We start from the raw sequence: 20,035 nt of genomic DNA on the forward strand, positions 1-20,035 counted from the left end.
ATCTTGCCCATTGAGTTTGAACTGGAGTGCAGCCTGCTGCTTTCACTTTCAAGTAAGATGCTGCTGTTACAGACCCTCATACATCCTCTCCTTATACTACAGCAGAATGACTTTCCTGTTATGTACTAGGGCATCCCTATTATACAGAGTCAACTACATCGAAACACAGGCAATAAAATCTTCACACCCACACATTCTTAGCTCACAATAAGTTTTGGGTCCACGTAAATGGGGAGAGGAAGGAATATAAACCCACTAGGATCCACTAGAGCTAGTTAACCTATCAGAATATTCTAAAGCCTGGATGGTTCACAAGAGCTGCAGTAGCTGCAGTCCACACAAGACTTGTCTGTATAATTGACATGTACATATAAAAGCATTAGTCACACATAGACCATGGTTCGAAAGGGAAGTGAGAACTGGTTCAGGGTTACATACTGAATTTCATCTGTGCATTACAGAAATTAAACAAACCAAGCAGCGGTTGGCAATCTTTTGCCATCAGTTTTGAAGTTTGAAATTAACCCCTACTAAAAAAGAGAACTCAAATTCCGTCTCGCACGTGACTGGAATATTTGGCATCCGGAAGCACTACAGATTTGCGGAAAATCCTGTAGGACTTTACTCTGAAGAGCCATTCGTGCACAACATCACTTAGACCGACATTCGGCATCAGTCTTGCTTCATATTTGGTCCCAGTCTGTTTAACCATTTCATGTGGACTGAAGTGCAGTTTTGTTTTTAGAGGAACTTAATTCAAAATCTCAACAGGTATCCTAATCACTTCTCTTGATAAAGGGGTCTTGGTTCATTTCAAAGGACACTCTTTGCAATATGAAACTGAATTGGTCCACACAGCAAACCAAACTATTGGAGTGATGTACTTCAGCAAGCACCTAGTAAATCTCTCTACTTCTTTGCAGAACTATACAAGTGACACCACATAGTTCCAATCTGATTTAGTACAGCAGCATGTACAGTATAACAGAACTGTTACAAGTCAAGATTCACATCAAATAACTATTAATACTTGTAAGTGCTGGATCAGCGCTCCAAACGTACAAAATACACATCTTCCTCAGTCATCACATAAGGCACGCGATGCAAGTTACAGCAGAGGGCGACTCTGAGCCTCTGCGGCGCTTACCATTGAACAATCTATATTAGCTGTGGACATCTTTGACAAGGACAGTGCTATCCCGAGCAATACACCACGCTCTGCTGGCATCTGACACTTATTGTAGAATTATTTCATGTAAGAACCAAAGAAACGAAAGGAAAGTGAAGAACACAGTGCTATTTATCTAAAGAGAACTTCCTTTCCAGTAGGTGGCAAGCAAGCTGGGGAGTCTGGAATAGTCAAATGCACAGCCAACAAGTGGTGAGGTCCATGCAAAACCACAAAATAAACTAAACACAACTTCCCATAAAATGATAACCCAACTGGATTTTTCTCATTTATAAGGAATCAAATTCAAAATGGAATGAAACGTCTGAAAGTAAACTAAGAATAAAAAATCACTCACAAGCGAATTCAATATTCACTTGGGTAACAAGCACAGGCCAATTCTCCGCTTAGACACGTAACCCAGCAATAGCATCGGAAAGCAATAATGTACACAATGAATAATACACAGACAGCATACCAACTTGCTCATAGTCTCGTTATAAAGCATGTTATCGCAAAAGAAGAATGTTTTATATTAACCGCTAATGTGCTGAGCTTTCTAAAAGTTGAATCCACTATGAACAGTAAAACCATATATAAATGTTTCAGCTGTGCCACCTTCAGGAGGGTAGTGGAGAGAGACCTTTTCACTTTTCAGCAGTGCAGTGTGGCAATATGGAGATATTTTGGAACAATTATCAGGAGATGATGTATTACTTCTGAAATGCAGTTTTGTACAGTTAACAAGCTTGATTTCCCCCATCAGAGCTCCCCTGCAAGTTTAAGCAGTTCTCATTTACATTGTTTTAATGATTCCAAGTTTTATTATTACCAGACACGTAAAACAAATTATCTCACAAAACCATTGCTTACAATGCTTGTCACACTTTGGCTTTCTGATTTTAGTACCAGCTGCTGTAAACTAATAGAAAATGTCAGAATTTCACTTAAGATGCTTTTCACTCAAGGTCAAACAAATATTGCCTGATAAAGCATTTTAGAAGAACAAGGTATTCATTTTCAAAACATCCAATAAGCTACATGGCGTGGAACTGAAAAGCCTTGGCTCACCGAAATCGGCAGAAATCAATGAAAGATTAGCTTCTGCAACAGTATTCCATTGTTTGAAATTATTGCACTCTTTTCTTGATTTTTTATTATTATTTTTCACGGCTTTTAAGAAGTACTGAAAACACACAAGCTAAAGGTGCTTGAATGAGCCGGACGAGCAGAATCTAGAATATCTATCAATTCAAGATCGAATAAAGACGTGCACATAAAAAAATCCAAATGCACATGATTTATATCTCCTAGAAGGAATGGCTCAGCAAGTAATACCCTTTGGGAAAACACCCAGAAGAATTAAGATGTAGCCTTGGACTAATAGTAAACCACACGCATTTTCCAATTCTAGAGTTTAACATGGCATTTTAATTCAACCAGGTCTGACCTTAAGCTGTGTTTTATTTCATTTTCAAGAAAAGGCACCAAACCGTAGCAATTTATGTTGAGACACGACAAAACTCAGGCAGATAGTTTAGACCGACCCTATTCTCAGTCGTTGGTGAATAAAAACACAGGTTACAATGCTTCACTGTCAGATGGGGCTCACTGATAAACCAGCGTGAAGCTCATCCACAGCTCACAACGGACCTGTTATCCCAAGACCAGCAGCGATGGAATCCACTGTACGACAGGTGCAAGCTGCAGTGCACTGCCCCAACCATAATTAGTCCCTTGCTTCTATGCCACCAACCCACAGTCCTTTGCAGCAACAACTAACATTCTATGCAACAGCTGGATATTAAAGCACTGAAGCGACAGGGAAGTGTCTGCTCTTAAAATCGGAAAGGAAAAACCGCACACAACCCCATCTTGCCTCCTATTACCATCACTTCACTTCAGAATCCCGATTCATTTATATGGCCGTTGCCATTCAAAGATGCATTTAAATTGTACTTGAAGGCAAATAACTAATGGAGCAAGGAGTGACTTTCCACGCGGTATACAGCAGCTAGCTGTGGGAATCTAACCTGATGAGAAGAATGGTTCTAGCTGAGCTGCCGCGCTACAGATCTTGGGAAAGTGTTTTGCAAAAATGAAAGTAAAATGGCACAAGTAAAAACAGCCAAATTACTTCTGGAAGGCACTGTGCCCTTTCAGCCACTTCATCAAGAGCTGCCTTTAAATTTGTTGCTTTTAAACGTGTTGAAATGTAAAGCAAAAATAAATCCAGAAAATGGGACAGCTGTTTTGACACCATGAGGCAAAGGGGTGTGAATATACATGGAAACCAAACGCTTTAAATACAAACACACTGCTCATGTGCAGCCTTTGTATGCCAGGTTCAGGTCTGTGCACGAGTTACCTTATTGCAAGCAATGCTATCCTGCAGACCAGGGCATCTTGCTTAGGTTAACTTATTACTGGGGTCATTTCACAGAGAACAAAGGTAACCGATGAGAGGAGGCCACTCTACTCATTCAACCGATTTGGTAGAGTAGTTCATTGATCCCAGGATCTCATCCAGCTGTTTCTTGAAAGAAGCCGAGAAACTCTCGGCTTCAACAGCATGGCTGGGTAGCTTGGTCCACACTCCTACTACCCTTTGGGTAAAGAAGTGCCTCCTGTTCTCCGTTTTAAATGCACCTCCACATAGTATTAGCAGTACAGGCTAGGAGAAGACCATTTTATCGGAATGATTAAGTGTCATTCCGGTTCTGATTGACATCCTTCAATCATCCGAGCAGACCGGGATTGAAAATGCAATCGGGTTCGGCGAAACGAGCCCCTCTCGTTCCTGAACGGAAGCTCGCGTTCGTGAAAGGCTGCACAAAGCGCGTGCGCGGGGGCTTCAGACGAGTGCTTCTCTTTTAAGAGCAGACCGGGAGGGCCATTCCCTGGGAAGGACGAGGGCCGGGAGGAATGGCGTGGAAAGAAACGGGTTAGGAAACGGGAACTTCTGCTCGCCGTTTCCTCAGGAAGGATTGGGGTGGGGTGGGATGACTCAGGTGGCGATGGAGGAAGCGTGAGCCCCGTCCGGGAAGCGGATGGCGATGGAGGAGGCCATGCACTAGTGGGCAGCCGGGCACGGCTCTGGGCGTACTTACCAAGGGGCTGGAAAGAGCGGACAGGGCTGGTGTCCCTGCTGCTCTCGCGGCTGGCCTCCCGGCTACAGCCCTGACTCACACTAGGACGAGGAATGCGGCTGCCTCGTGCTAGCAGGAATCAGGGGGAGGCGGAGAGCAGCGATTGAAATTTCAAGAGAGAAAGAGAGAGAAAGAGAACAGTCGTCATATTCACTTGCAAGGGCTGTAACGCACCATCTTCGCCCACTCTTCCTCTGAAGGCCCCGCGCCTCGACAAAGGGGGGGCCACCTCGCTTCCTTTCGAGCGCGAGAAACTTGGGGAGGCTCCGCATTTTCCAAAGGTGAGCGGAAGAGGCCCGCGGGAAACCGCCTTCGCTCTCGATTTCCCTGGCCCGGCACGGATCCCGATTTCTCTTTACAGAACGAGGGTTCTCAAGAGTAACCGAGAGGCACGCACAAAAAAAAAAACCACAAGGCAGAAGCGCCAGGAACGAACGCAGCCGTATAGGACCAGACCGAAGAAAAACCCAGGAACGCCTGGACTTCGACGCAAGGGTCAGCCAGGAGATAATGTTCCAGCTTAACTTTCATGCAAATGAAGGCGGAATCCCCTAATATCCCTACTGATATTCATAAAAATCAGTTGCAAAATAAAGTTTGATTGTGAAAAGTAAAATTGCTTTATGGTTGACCTTTGTATTTTTACTATTTTTTTTAAAGCTTTTGCTGTTAAAAAAAAAGACTAGTTTACTTTTACCAAGTCAAAATCTGTTGTATGTGCCTTAATTTACTCTCGCAGCCTTAAATGCTTACATTCGGAATGCTAGATACCATATCTGCACTCAGAATAGGGTGAGCGTGAAACATTTGTGATTTGTACGACAAACCAGATTTGGTCTCTTCTTCTGTAGCGATAGAAGCTTCAGCCATTGCTATATAGCGCTGAGATTGTTATATAGTGAGATACAGAGATTTTTAATATTTTTTTTACCTCGTATACAAAGCTCTAAATATCAAACATCTCAAACACTTTAATATATAGTATGAATGCAATTCACCTTTTAACACAAAATAGAAAGGTTAAGTAATAGAAAAAATAGCTGTCAGACAAAAGGAATTGAAACTGAGGAAAGCTCAGTTTAACCACTTTATCTGATCTTTAAAAAAACTGGTTATTTAACTACAGTTGTTTGTATTTCTAGACTTACAAAATAACACACTAAAATTGTTAACATAGCGATCAGTAACCAACATTTTTTTCATACCAAAGGCAAGAAAAGGTTACGAAATATCTATTGTGTAGACAATCCAGTACATTCCCTATTAAAGCTGCATGATCATCTCACTATTTCTCCCACTGATATTTAATTAATGCAGAATAATAGTGAACTTTCAGATCATAACCACAAAAAAAAAAGTTAAATTCTGTCAAGGGTTATTGAAATTGAGCATGGAAAAGATTCCATATACCACAAACCTCAGTAAACCGAATTTGGTATCGGATACCTACTACCTTGGTGAATGGAATAAACACAGACAGCTACCCAAAACAAGATAAATGCCTCAATAAGGAAAACAACCTAATTTTACAATTAATAAGAGAACACTTTGATTAGATAAGGGAGCAGAAAAACGAGATCTAAAATAGCCCACTGTTAATTATAGTACAGTTAGTACTACAGTAATAACAGTATAGTACAAACTGCCTGTTATACTTGGGCAGCCTTAGAGAAAGAGGTGGTTTCATTTCCTTCTGGTACATTCAAACCAAAGTCCCATGAAACAAACGCAGTCTGTACTCTGCTGCTGAAGTGGTTTAATATTTAAGCCAGGCTTACCTCCTCTGCTCCCTCCATTGAAGATTTGCTGGTGGTTTGAGGGTGCTACTCATAAGAAAGTAAAGTACAGTGGGAGTTAGAAACAGTCTTGAGCACTTCACGTCACCAGTACTCATTCAGGTACAGTACATGCAGAGCAAGATTTCCCAATGACCAAACACAGGCCCGACCCTAAAAACAGGCATCATTCGCTCCTGAAGAACGGAGAGCAGCTCAAAACTTTTATACAGCAGGATTAAACCTTCTGCAGCTCACTTCGAAACGGCAATTAGGATAAATGACGACATGAAAACATGTCTGCGACGAAACTGTGATCATGCAGCTTTAAACGAAAGCCTTTTATAGCAGAGATGAGCGCATCATGAAAATGTACTTTCCCCCCCATGCTGAAAAGGAACAGACAGAGAAGGATGGCTTACGAATGTAATTATCACTTCCGAGAGTCAATAATGGCTCCGTTGTTGAAGTTAAAGGCATTTTATTTGCAAATGCATGCATGCATTGTCAAGTCCTCCGTAATCAAACACTTTCTTTGCACTGCACAGCGGACGAAAAGTCACGATACAGAGCGACCAAGTTTAATCTTTTAAGCCGGCACTTTTCAAAAGGTAAGGAAACCACAGGAAGTCCGTTCGTGAAATCCAACAATTAGGACCCAGGGGGACTGGCAAACAAAATAATGACACCGACCACAACAAGAAGCAAAAGCACATTTAATGAGAGGTGGATCTCATGGCTCACAATGCAAAAGGAAGACGGACGAACAGATCTGGAGCGGCAAGCAGCCGGCGGGGGCGAGGCGAGATGAGCGCGGGGGGCGCGTGCTTACCTACGGAGAGCCGCGTGGGGCTGGAGTCCCGGCTGCAGCCCTGGCTCCGCGGGATCCTGCTGCGCTTCTGCGCGCTGCCGCCGCCGACCAGCACCCGCTGCACGCCGGAGCTCACGGTGCTGAGCGCCGTGCTGGCAAGCACGCGGCCCGGGGAGCCGGACCGGCTGCCGGCTGCACAGGGAGAGAGGAGAAGGTGGGTGGGGGGGGGAGGCGGTGAGACGTTACTCCGCGTTTCCGATGGCAGCGCAACAGGACACGGAACGAGATCGATGCACGGGGCGATTCATAGATTGTGCAACAACTGCAGCTTTCCGACGTCTAGGTCAAGCAAACAGGCCAATACAATCACTGACCGTCATGACCACTCCTTGCACAGCGAATCTGGGCACCGACTTAAGACTTCCTAGATTCAAGAGCAACAGTCATCTTTTATCCCCGCAGCAATTAACCTGCTCAACTGGGACAACCAATTGTATATTTTACTTTACTTATATACGTTTCTTATTCGTCATACATGCATGTCTCTTATTTGTTAATGGGCTCGTGTTGTATTAAATGCATTGTGCATTATGTCTTCTTCTTGCCTGCAAATCAAATTTCCCAACGGGGATAAAGTCGGGAAAATCAAGGGTCATGTGCCAGAGAAAAAGGCTGACATAACCTTTCACCATCAAAGGCTGTCGCACGCAAAGGACACCCTCAGTTACTTAGTCCTCCCAGCAGACCAATAGATCAAGAAATCTTGAACCTTTCGTCGGTAAAACTACAATGTTGCAGAATTTATGAATCGGGGGAAAGTGCGGATGAACTTGATGTTTAGAGAGTCCAGAAAACCAAGAAAAGGGAGCCCCAGTGAAGAGGACCTGACGTGCATTTTAAGGTTTCGATCTTCGGGATTGAAGAGATCACTCCACAACAGAATCTCGAAAGAAACTTTGAGAGAACTTTCCAAGGTTGATTTATTCATTTTTACGGCCACTGTCAGTCAGAAAGTGAACACCAACTGCAACCTCTGTACACAACAGAGACGTTACAGGTGCTCTTTCGAGGTTTTACTCTAGAGTATTGAATGTTTACTTTACTGTATAGGTATTTTAAAATTTGAAAGCCTACAACAGAAGACAGGACTTCTCCAGCCATAAAGAGAATGCGAGGAATTCCTTTAACAACCCTCCAGAAGCCACTGCTTGATGAAAACAAAGTCACTACTAAGATTCAGTGGCTTCTGGCAGATTCAGTCAAATCATCTGTATTCACTGTAAATTCTGTAGCACAACACAGAAAGATTCAGACGAGAAATGGAAGCTAGGAGGATTAAACAAGGAATTTAAAAATGTGGGTGAAATTCTAAAATGTTAAAAGTCCCACATGATCCACTAAGTTACCGCCATCAACAGCTTTGGCCATCTGGACATTAACATACTGCCTCAGTATGCTGGTACACACATTATAGAGTCAATCTGTGAACATCAGAACAGATGATTCTCAACTTGCATATTTTGCAAACCAAGAACCAAATTAAAAGGTGTTGAAGAACATCATTTCATAATTAATTTAATGTTCAATTTTTTCCCCCCATCAATGTTCTTGCTCTCTTCCACTAAAAGTAGGACACGGCATATACATTGTAATTTCAATATCAGATGCTTAAATCCTCCTCTCCTTTGTAAAAGCTGCTTAAGTTCTCTCTGTAATAATGACAATCGGCCAAGACAGATGACTTCTGCTCTGGAGAAAAATCAAGAAACCGATCTTGAAATCTCAAAAAGCAGCTTTGCGCTTAACATTGTAGCCCGTTGCTAATTACATGCAAAATTCCAGCATCTTAAATGTTATGAGACGTGCCGGAAACAAAAATGGTGCTGTGTTTTCTCATGGTTTGTTTCTTACAAGTACCCAGAATTAGATGACCAAAAACACATTTCCTGTCTAGGATATGCCTGTAGCAAGCGATTGCCAGCACTGCTGAAAAAATGTATTAAAGAAACGTAAAAACACACTAACTGGAATACATAGCGTCAGCACAAAAACGAAATGAAGAGCATCAAGAAAAATGATGGCCAAATCAAACCACAACAGACTAGCTACCAGCATGCTGCAGGCTTTAAGGGGCACAAGCTCAGCGCAAGAGGGCCGGGTCGTGACACACTGCGGCCGGACTTGACACACGGGGGAGCCGCACTGGCCAAAGCTGCTGGTGACGCAGTCGAGCAGGCAGGGATGGGCGGACCGACGCAGCGGTGCATGATGGGAGACAGGCCGGGGGTGGGTGCAGACAAACACAGCCACAGACACACAGTGAATATCTGGAGACTCTTACCACCGATGGGGTTAGCGGACTGTGATCCTGAACGGGTGGTAAGGCAGGATTAGAGGGGGTGTTATCCACGGGGAGGGGGGGGAAGGGAGGGAACAGAGCAGATTAAAAATAAATGAATGGCGCATGGAAACCGGAAAAGGCGCAGGTCAGTTAACGGGAGGACAACCGGAAAAGGGCCGTGGGAAAAGCAGATCGGCTGGCCTTTTCTTTGGGGGGGGGGGCAGTGAATGCAATCAGGTTTGCTCCGGGGGGGGGGGAGGGGATGCACAGGAGATGAAGCAAAGCTGCAAAGGAAAAAAAAAAAGCAGGCCACAGCTCTGCTCCAAAGCATCACGCACACACATCGGTTCTTAGAGCACGCCACACCGACTGGGGGGGAAAGACACGGTACAAACTTCACAACGGAAGAAAATCAACCCTGTTACACAGACGGGAAGCCGGCCGCACCGGATTTCGAGAGGGCGATACACAAGTGGCACAATTTGATTCACAGATGGGAGTTTTGTTCCGAGACAATCTTGCATCGCAAATTATCAAAGCCCCCTCCCTCCACCCAGTCCTCAATCTGCAAAAAGAACACGCTGGACCTGTAAAGAAAGAATATTGTTAAAGGGTTCCCAACCGGTCTTTCTGTGGAACCAGGCGGAAAGAGGCTCCCCGTCACCGCTGATGCGATATCGAGAGGCTACGAAGATCTCCAGCGAACCACGATTCGCCTCACTCGCATTTAGCTAAAGACATCTGATGCAAAGCTTCAAACATCTAGAATTTTTTAAAATAAAACCTAATGACCCCGCACAAGGGTCAAATCAGGTGTTTCTTTCAAATCTGGGCCAGTGAGTGGACTGCACTTCGCTCCACTTAGTGGAATAGAAACGCTCTCTTCACGGAGAGGACAGGAATGAAAAACAGCCCGAGCTGCCAAGGTCTTCCTCAGTGCAGAATCTGTTCCGACTGCGGGTGACTCAAGATAGAGTCACACCTGCGTTGGATAATGCCGATCTCTTGAGGAGATGCGCTTATTTAGGCTGTTTTTTTTGGAAACGGTTCAAGTACGGTAACTGAGCTCATCAGGATGATGGCACAGCTGTGTTTGGAGCTTGTGGTTTATAAACTTTGCCTTTGGTGCCCCAAGTCTCATTAAGCAGCGTGCAGGTAACCCCACACAGCAGATAGCTACATTAGTCCTTCCCCTAGAGGAATGAGTGCTCCAGGCATCTTCATTGCCTGCCCATCTGTTACTATAGAGATGTGTCTAGACTGCACAGAAAAACAAGAACGCATTCAGCATGTCAAAATCTACATCAGCCAAAAAAGAAATTTTGCACATTGCATGTTCGTCATTCCATATTGAGTCAAAATTGCTTTTCCCCCCCCATGTATGTCCTGCAAGGCACTGAGGTTAAAATAGGGCTGTGCTATATTGTGCACTGCCATCAGTCCTATATTGACCTCATTGAATACAACATGCCAGCTGCTGGACATCGAACAGCGTGGAGCAGTAACATTGTTGTATACAAGCTGAGGAAGAGAAAACCAAAGCAATTTACCCGTTGGCACAGAACAGAGATGTCGCTAAACAACATGCACTAGAAACAATGCCTGAAAAACGAGGACATTTTCAGGAATAAACTTTTTTTAAAAGGTTCGGTGTAAAATTGAGCAATCTTAAGACCAGCATTACAATACCCAGGCGACACTTGATGTAGCATTTATCCACAAAGCCAACACAAAATGACATTTCGAAATCTCATAATTAGTCTATTTTGTCACATTCTTCAATGTTTAGGTCCTATTATGCCACATACGAAAACTGCAATAACAGTCACTGACAACGCGACGATTTTCTTTCAGCAAAAGATTTTATGTACCTTTAAGAAAAAAAAAATATAGTGGGACACACTGAACTGACAAAAAAACAAAAACAAATTAGGTATACTGTATATCTGAACAATCACTCTGCATGAGTCAGTCATTTACAATCTAAAACCTGGTGCTAAAATTAATCATGGTGTAATGTCACTCTCCAAGGCCAGGTTCACCCATCGACCTGACGAGAAGACGCAGCTGTTCAGAGAACACTTCCACTTCAGCGATGGGAGGTGATCCACACACCAGGAAATCAATTCCTACTGTACATGACACGCTACGACGTCCATTTTGGTAAGTATTCGGAACGCACAGCATCCTTTCCCTGGATATTTTAAACTGGTGTTCAAACTTGAGATACAACTGTCTGTGCATACAGTAAGTGAAAAGTAAAAAAAAAAACACTTCATTCAAAAACTAAAAGCCCTTGAAATGAGACTTCAAGCGAGTGAGGAACATGAAAACACGGAGTCATCTCCACTCCTTATCCGGTCTTTGCTAATGTGCCCCTTTTAGAGACTGACCTGTAGATGAGGAATTAGTCTGAAAACTAGCAAAGCTGTGGAGCTGCTGCACTCTGAAGCACTGAGCGCTTATGCACTCATCACTGGTGCGACAGCGCGTCCGGTTTTGTTAAGGTACGGCTTAAGTACAGGCAGACATGAACGCTCAGATTTCACACAGAAACGTGCAAAAAATACACACAGACTAAAACAGCAGGAACAGAGGACCCAAAACAACGTTGACACACAGTGAAAAATACCTGGATTACACTGGGGCTCTTCTAAACCTAGAGATACAAAAACGTTTGCAAACGCATTGTTAGGGGGTGCGGGTGCAAACCGGAAATGAATCCATTAACACTTGATATGCACAGGTGTAAGAACAGAGTAGCATGGCTCGCTGTAATGACGCAGGGCTGCTGTACATACGTTGGGACTGGGAGACCACTTTATTTCTGCTGCGGCCTCTGGAGTCCACCTGGCTGCTCCCAATCCCTCCCGACACCGTGGACAGCGTCCTCTTGGTGCGCAGCTGGCCTGCGACAGAAGAGCGAGAGGGCCGATGAGCAATTCATTCGGAAGGGGGTGGAAAAGCCGGCACTGGCAGGACAGACTGCAGTGCGTGGGCTGAATCCACCGGGAGTTTCACCAAAGGGCGTCTTGGAGTCAGTCCTCTTATCTGTTATAATCTCTACCGCCCAGGCTTTCCGAAACCACAGGACGAAGCAGCAGGTATGGGTGACGTTCTTCTGACATTGAAGGAAATCTTTGACTCTTTCCTGTTAGCTCAAAAGAGGGATGGAAATAACGCCTTCATATCCAGGTGAATTTCAGTTTGGTTTTCCATCATTTCATGTGAGATTGAACACACTGATACCAGTCTAACAAAACAGCTCAGTAATCAACATTTAAGGCAAAAAATATATCTGGTACAGACACCAGAAGAAAGGCAAACAGACCAGACAAGGCAGCTGCAAAGGAAAAAAAAATACATTGCCATTCACACCTCAGTAATATTTGTTCACTAATCTGAAAATTCATTTTTCTACAATAGTCTCTGAATTCATTCCTGCCCTTGATAAACTGTAACTTAAAAGTTTAGTGAGAATGAAAATGCAGTGTTTATTAATTAAAATGTGATATGTATAAAAAAAGAGTGCTATATCAAGCACAGAGATCATATCTATAGTATAACTTAAAAATAATCATATACAGTACATCTAAATACACAATGTTCGACTTTAGTCACTGCCTATACATAGGATGAAAATAAATGCTAAGACTGAACATTTAAGCAAAACACTCAGCACCCAGACACAATGGGAAATTTAAACAACTGTCCAGAGATCTAAAGTCAAAGATTACTCATCCCTCTCATAGATACCTCAGCTGCAGCTAAAATGTCTATCACCCAGAGCTCAGTGAATGGTTGTTGCCCCATTAGGGAGAGGAGGTAGTAAAAGTTTTACACAGACGTGATACCAGAAAACTGGTTTGGGAGGATAACTCACACCCAGGGGGCAATAACTGGGACTCCCCTGGAATCATCAAAATATAACGCCTCCAAGACTAATATTTCCCATTTGAGATCGACCTCTTTAACCTGGCGTCTGTAGCAGAGTTCTGTGACAACAAACAGAAGTCTTGAACTTGCCCAACAGGAACTAACTGACTCATGGATACCCAACAGTATTATATTAGTGCCAGCAGGAAACCCAATCAAATGGCTATGGTTAGCAGAGAAAGAGTCATTCCTTTCTGTGAAGAACAGAAGTGGATCTATTAAGAAACTGCATTTATATAGTGCTTTTCATCTAAAAGAATCCCCCAAAAAACTTTATCCACTGCTGAGAGCTCCTAACAGCCATTATGTACCACTACCCAGCGGACCTCAAATGACCATGTAGTCGAAGGCTACAGTAGGACAAAAATACAAATGTGGCACCATCTTCAATGATCAAATCATTACTAAAAACTAGTAGTCCTTAAGGTTTTAAAAGACAAAGGTGGATTCACAGAATATCAACTGCAGCACATGGATAGATTTCGACCATGTAGAAATATAAACATAACATACATTTTGTCTGTAAACTAAAAACATTTATATATGTCCATATGTAAACATTTAGTTTATATATGGACAGGAGATCTTTAGTTTTTTATCTGAATTGAAAAATACTACATGCGCACCAGAAATGTCATGCAAAATAAACTTTTAGCTGCAGTTCATCAAGGGTATGAATACATTTGGAAGCTAATGTAGATGTGCATACTGTACTGGGTCAACAGCTTTTGTTAACTGGGTAAAGCTGGGAAAAAAAGCTACAACAGATTTAAATCAAAAGGTTAAAAGCACTAGTCGAGTTAAATGACAGCACATGACTGCTACAGCTATTAAGACGCTACAGCCTCAGAGCTTACCATCATCTGACACAGCTCCTAAACAGAAAAAAAGAATTGTGTGTGACAACTGCGACCGCACTTCACACCACTAAAACAGAAGTGAAGCACAAATGTGGTTTCTTGGCTGCAATACACCACCTCAATTACACTATCAAAGCTGCTTCGGCAACAATTTAACCAGACCACATTTAGTTTTTTTAGCAGTGCATATGATAATCCAGCTAAATCCGCTCATATTGTGATACATTTTCTCAATGCTTTACGACAACTGCCTACAAATCAGGCATTCCCAAGGAAGTTCAGACTTCAAAACACATCACCGAAGCACGACTTCTAAACCTGGTTTCATGGTTGGTTCACACTGTTAAACAATTTTAAGCTTAGATGGGTCTGGTGATGTACTGCCAAACAAGCTCCTTCGTAAAATACTCGAACAGTGCCCACACATTTCAGCCGGTCAAGGTTTTGTTACGGAAGGTAAGCTTCGTAAATGAATGCTTGGTAGTGGTCGCATAAACTTGGATGAGGTGTGACTAGTCTTCAAAGCAAACAAAGTCAAGCAGTGATGAGTGTGATTGTGTTTACATGCGCCGCCGCCCTGTCCTTCAGTGCGTCAGTGCAGCGATCGGGACAGGACACGCACACGCACACGGGAGGGTTTCATCAGGAATGGGTGAACAAGCAGTGCTCAGGTATTGGCGTGAAGCTTCAGCCATTAACAGCTGCTCAGCTAGAGCTCAGATATGATTTGAAAAATTCCCACAGAGCAGCTGCTCCGAAGGTAGTCTGAATAACGCTACTGCTTCTCTGCATGTTTTCAGCCTCCAAGATTGCTTTCCCAACTGAGCCCACCAAGAGACAGGACATCTGGCTGTACAAGCGTGGTAGCTCACCTGACCTTCAAATATCACATATCTAAGATCAAGAAGGGACACTGCTTTGCATCTCACACTCACTTCTGTCAGTCTGTATTACTTGCTCTTAAAATACACAAAAAACACAAACCTAAATTAACCCAGCAGGGCATCAAGCAGCACACAGTGACAGCTACTGTAGTTACACAGGGACCTGACTGTTCTTCTCTGCAGTTGGCATGTGGGTACACTAACATACTATTACACACAACAAATAACATAGAATTACACTCTGACAACACAATTATGCCTCTCAGAAAAGCCTTATCTGCCATTCAGATAAGGACAAACTCTACTGTGCTAGGAGGTTGTGCTTAAGGAAATTTCCTGCTTTTGTGCTGTACTGTACTTTTTGACTAGAAAGCTCTTAAGGTAATTTGAAGCCATTTTGAGATCACCCATCTAATTCACCCATCCGCAAACCAAAACAAATCTTGCCAGAGAAGTGATTAGGTGAAGGATGACAGATAGAAGCACAGGATCTTACCATCCGTCTTATCTGAGGTGTCATCTTTTGAGGCAGAGCAGAGAGAAAACGGCAGAGCGTGTTAGTGACAGACACTGCTCACAGCATCCAGTCCACAAAACAGAGGACATTGTAAAGACACAGCATTAATTAAAAGGTTTAGACTGTCTTAATGGGAGGCAGCTGATCAAGAGAAGGGGACAAAATGCTACAAAAAACTCCTCACAGGTTTCCTTAGAAATACACAAATGCTTGATTTAATTCTATTTCACAATCCTCTATTCTCGCATTTTCTCGTTGACCTTGAAAGTTAATCATGTATGAGACAAACCAGTTTAATGATTGACTTCAGTGCATTCTCCTCTGATCCACATAAGAAATAAAAAATACCACAATAGAACGTGCAGTAGCACAAACCAAATCTCATACGGTGTAGTTTTAAACTGTACAAAATAGAAGGGTAAATCGTGACTAACACCAATTCTCAAAGCAATGGTGCTTGAAGAATGCTGCCCAGCCCCAGCGTGGATTAACCACAGAGGCGTCCCAGCTCAGTGGTGAATTCTACTACGCCAAAAGGCTGGGCCTCCTGCCGCAGGAGAATTCAGTGCTACCTAGGTGTCAGAGGGGTGACATCACCTTCTGTCACTGCCTCAGTACAAATGGGCCTTGTTACACTCGCCCAGCACTGTCCACCTCTCCAGTAAGAGACACAAGTAAAGCACTTTAAAACTGCAATTTTATGCTGCAAGACTCGGGCTAGAAGGCCTCTTTCGCCAGGATACTTTCCTTCAACACGGACTGGAAGAGGGGCTAGACTCTTAATTCACGGCTGCAGTCGCCATTAACACCTGCTGGCCGACCAAGGAGAAAACAGGCTGTAAAGAGGCGTTTGTAGAGGACTTGAGTGCGACGGGTCTCGTACCTAGGGACGCATAGGAGCCCGGGGGCAGGCCGGCGGCCGTGAGACGCCCAGCCCCGGCGCTCGGTCCGCTGTGTCGGGCCTTGGCCCCGGCTGCCGCGTTCACGTCGATATCGCTCCGGGAGCGCTGCAGAGACCCAGGGCTGGGGGCCGTCTTCGCCTGCACAGGAACTAGACGGGACAGCATCAAAGGTTAACAAGACTCCACTTTCCAGTTTCCCCAGTCCTTCCGCTGGCTACCTGTCTGGTTTCGAGCCCATTTCAAAATCCTGATGTTCATCTACAAGGCTGTGCATGGCTCAGCACCTCAGTACCTGTCTCACTGAGTACTGATCTACTGCCCACCTTCGCTCATCTAATTCTGATCTCCAAGCCTGTCTACACTCTGGGGGTGACGGGGCCTTCTCCTGCTGCGCCCCAAAGCTCTGGAACTCCCTCCCTAAAGATATCAGTCACTGTCCCTGAGCTCCTTCAAATCTAGACTGAAAACCTTCTTCTTTAGAAGGGCTTTTATTTTACTGGTTCACTGGTTCTGTGTGCCCCTCGTCTTTCTTACTGTATTCCACAACCACATCTCCTTGCTCCTCTCAATGTGTTTTTCTTTTGTGTTTCTGTAAAGCACTTTGAGAAGCCACTTTTCAAAGGTGCTATATAAAAATGTTTTATTATTCCCCATACGTTTATATATTGAAATATAAAAAGACTGTCAGTAATTTGTGAAATGCTTGCCGTAAATAACAAATGCAGTATGCCTGAGAATAAAAAAAACTGTCATACTTCTAACTCGGAATAAAAGGTATTCACCCTGAATGTTAAACTTGCTAAATTTATCGAGTGAAAGGTTCATTCCAGGTAAAAAGGAAAACCCATTCACCTTTAATGAAAGTAACGTGTACTAAAGTTGCATTATTTGGTTATCCGTGACCCAAAAAACAAAAGTGTTCAGTCTATTACTAAGTTCAGTCCTCATTCTTGAGCAGGTTACTTCATGGCCATCACAGTATGACAGTGGTTCAATCTCTTCAAGTTATAGATGTTAACTGCAGTGGCCAGTCTAGAAACAGCACCCACATTCCAAACCGAACAACATCTGGATGAGTCAGTGATATGAGTTTGATTCCAGGCAAAAAAAATATCCTTTGAATTGCAGCGACCTAAGAGGAATGTCACACTAGTCTAACAATGTCTACTAAAGCAGGAATGGAGACACTGAGAATTTCTTTCTGGGGAAACCCAAACGTTTCTGCTTTCCTGCTAAACCTGTCCTCTGTTAGCAGATTATAATTCTGGCCTCACTCCATTCCCTTTCCAGTCCTTGGTGTCAGTGCAGGGAACATTTATTGCTGATAATTCAGAGTCACGCGGCTCTTAAAAAAAAAACCCAACAACATACCTCTTCCTGGTGCTCCTGACCACTTGGAAGACAGAGGCCGACTGGAACAAAAAGAGAAATAAATGCCGTCAGCCTGAAAGTAGAGTTCTGCAAAAAATGCGAACACTCAACAAGACCAACACCATGGGTACCACAAACAAGACATGAGTGGAATCAAGACTTTGGGCAACCGACCCTAGCAATCATTCTTCATTGAAGTATGTAAATAAGCTTAAGCCAAAAGCATTTGGATTTTTCCCCACTAGCAGAAAAGGACAATTTATTTTAACATTTGGATACTGATGAGGTCCAAATAATTTAGACCTGTGAAAATAATGAAAAAGTGCTGAAAAATCCCGGATATTAAAAGTTTAAAAGCAGGTTCCAAGAGAGATCTGGACTACGCAGCAAGAAGGAATTCATGAGATGGCTTCCACCCATAAAATTAAAACGCCGCTATGTATGCCTCATTAATCTCGTCCCTAAAGTAACCTTGAGACAAACTGCTTTCACCTGCGCAGGAACAAAAGCAAAGAACACTTGAGAGCATAAAAGAGATGGCACAAAAGGCTGGGACGATGAAGTGCACTGCGACACGCGAGGGCACACCTGCCTGCACATTGACAAAAAGAAAGCTGGGAAACCTCTGGGGTGCAGCCCCAGTTTCACGAAGACCGCAAGCCCCATGAGGGACGGCAGCAGCCAGAGGTACTGCACCCCACAGGCTGGACCCTTTAAAAGCTCTTTTCAAAGTCTTTTGAAGCTCCTGAACCGTCATTCCCATAGCATTGCAGCATTTACAAGTTACAGCAGGCGAGGCTGCCCCTAAAGACGTTGTGTGGTTATTGCGGCAGGACCGGAGGAAGACGAGGTCTGCACGGGCACGAAATTGAGGCCCTAACCCAGCCCGTACCTGAGACCTTGAGACCCGAACCGACTGAGCCCGAACAGTACTGCCAAATTTGAAACCCGAACCCAAAATCGGTCACTCTCAGAACGAGTAGACACACGTGGACAGATTCTCACAGACACGGTTTGACAATGCTTTGCTCGGCTGCTATGCGCTTGAGTTGATCGAAAACGCTGTGCGCCGAGAGAAACCGTTATTTTTTACATCTGTAATCCTTTTGAAAGTGGGGAACAGCTGACAACCTTAAAAGGCCTACTAAAAAAGCTAGCGCCATCAGCAAAGTGAATATACACGCAAGGATTACTGGCTTTAGCTTTGTTACACACATACACACGAGAGAGAGAGAGAGAGAGAGAGCACAAAATGAGTTACGAATTTCTTCTAATAAAAATACATTTTAAACATAAAATAAAAATTCATTTTCATTCTTTAGAAAACAAACCCGAACCCAGCCCGGCCCGAGCCCGAAGTTGTACGTGAAAAACTGACCCGAAACCCGATACTTTGTCGGGCCCCGTCGGGCTCGGGTCGGGTAGCGGACCTCTAGAACAGTGGTTCTCAAAGTTCTGTGGTCCGCGGACCACTTACGCCAAGTCACAGATACGGTGGACCACCTATGCCAAGTCCACTTCTTACCCTGTAAAAATCATCACCTATTAATGTACTAAAATGAATATGGAATTAGATTTTAGGAAAGTACTAATATTTTTATGAACAAAATTGCATATTTCGCAAATGCTTTTATCACTTAAAAAGTTCATGCGAAGAATGGAGCTGCTTAGACTCGCTTTAAGAGAGATGACGAGGTCAGCCCGCGGACCACCTGGCGCTCGCTCGCGGACCACCCGTGGTCGGTGGACCACACCCCGAGAACCACGGCTCTCGCAGACACTCCTCTTACTTGAGGCTCTCCTGCGAGCTGGAGGAGGAGCGGTCGGACGGCGGCAGCGAGGCCGCGCTGCCCGAGCTCTTCAGGCAGGACTGCAGGGTGCGCTGGTAGGACGGCTCCAGGGAGTTATACAGGGCGTCGGCCTCGGTGGGGAAGTGGTTCCGCAGCCCCCAGTAAGCCCTGGGAAGGAAGGACAGCGCCGAGCGCAATGACACGGGGAAGAGCGGGAGGTGCTCCGCAGTCCTCAGTGATCTACTGAAGCAGGAAGTTAACCAAACGGGGCGGAGCAGTAGCTCTGTGGCTCAGGATCTGCGCCTGTGGCTGGAAGGTTGCCGGTTCAAATCCCGCGGCCGGCAGAGGAATCCTAGGCCCTTAACCCCAACTGCTCCAGGGGTGCCGTATAAATGGCTGACCCTGCGCCCTGACCCCCAGCTTCTCTCCCTGTCTGTGTGTCTCATGGAGAGCAAGCTGGGGTATGCAAAAAGACAAATTCCTAATACAAGAAATTGTATAGGGCCAATAAAGTGATCTTATCTTAAACAG

The 20,035-nt window shown here is 44.2% G+C and overlaps 1 protein-coding gene across 17 annotated transcripts in view; it reads right to left on the bottom strand.

Moving 5' to 3' along the window:
- The window catches only part of clasp2 (cytoplasmic linker associated protein 2), a 101,451-nt gene that overhangs the window by 21,153 nt on the left and 60,263 nt on the right, over nucleotides 1-20,035 (bottom strand). For 6 of the 17 annotated variants that reach the window (XM_088928797.1, XM_088928796.1, XM_088928793.1 and 3 more), the window contains 7 exons: nucleotides 19,505-19,672; nucleotides 17,715-17,755; nucleotides 16,325-16,492; nucleotides 12,046-12,153; nucleotides 6,925-7,095; nucleotides 6,096-6,140; nucleotides 4,279-4,386 (listed from right to left, as the gene is read on the bottom strand). In XM_088928797.1, coding sequence (XP_088784923.1) covers nucleotides 4,279-4,386; nucleotides 6,096-6,140; nucleotides 6,925-7,095; nucleotides 12,046-12,153; nucleotides 16,325-16,492; nucleotides 17,715-17,755; nucleotides 19,505-19,672 — 809 coding nt within the window. Of the gene's footprint in view, nucleotides 1-4,278; nucleotides 4,387-6,095; nucleotides 6,141-6,924; nucleotides 7,096-9,244; nucleotides 9,272-11,876; nucleotides 11,904-12,045; nucleotides 12,154-16,324; nucleotides 16,493-17,714; nucleotides 17,756-19,504; nucleotides 19,673-20,035 lie in introns of all 17 variants that reach the window. The other 11 variants (XM_088928795.1, XM_088928794.1, XM_088928791.1 and 8 more) reach the window with 6 other exon arrangements.

Source organism: Atractosteus spatula, chromosome 12 (genome assembly GCF_055471065.1).
Source record: "Atractosteus spatula isolate fAtrSpa1 chromosome 12, fAtrSpa1.hap1, whole genome shotgun sequence".
In the NCBI taxonomy this organism is placed as follows: Eukaryota; Metazoa; Chordata; class Actinopteri; order Semionotiformes; family Lepisosteidae; genus Atractosteus; species Atractosteus spatula.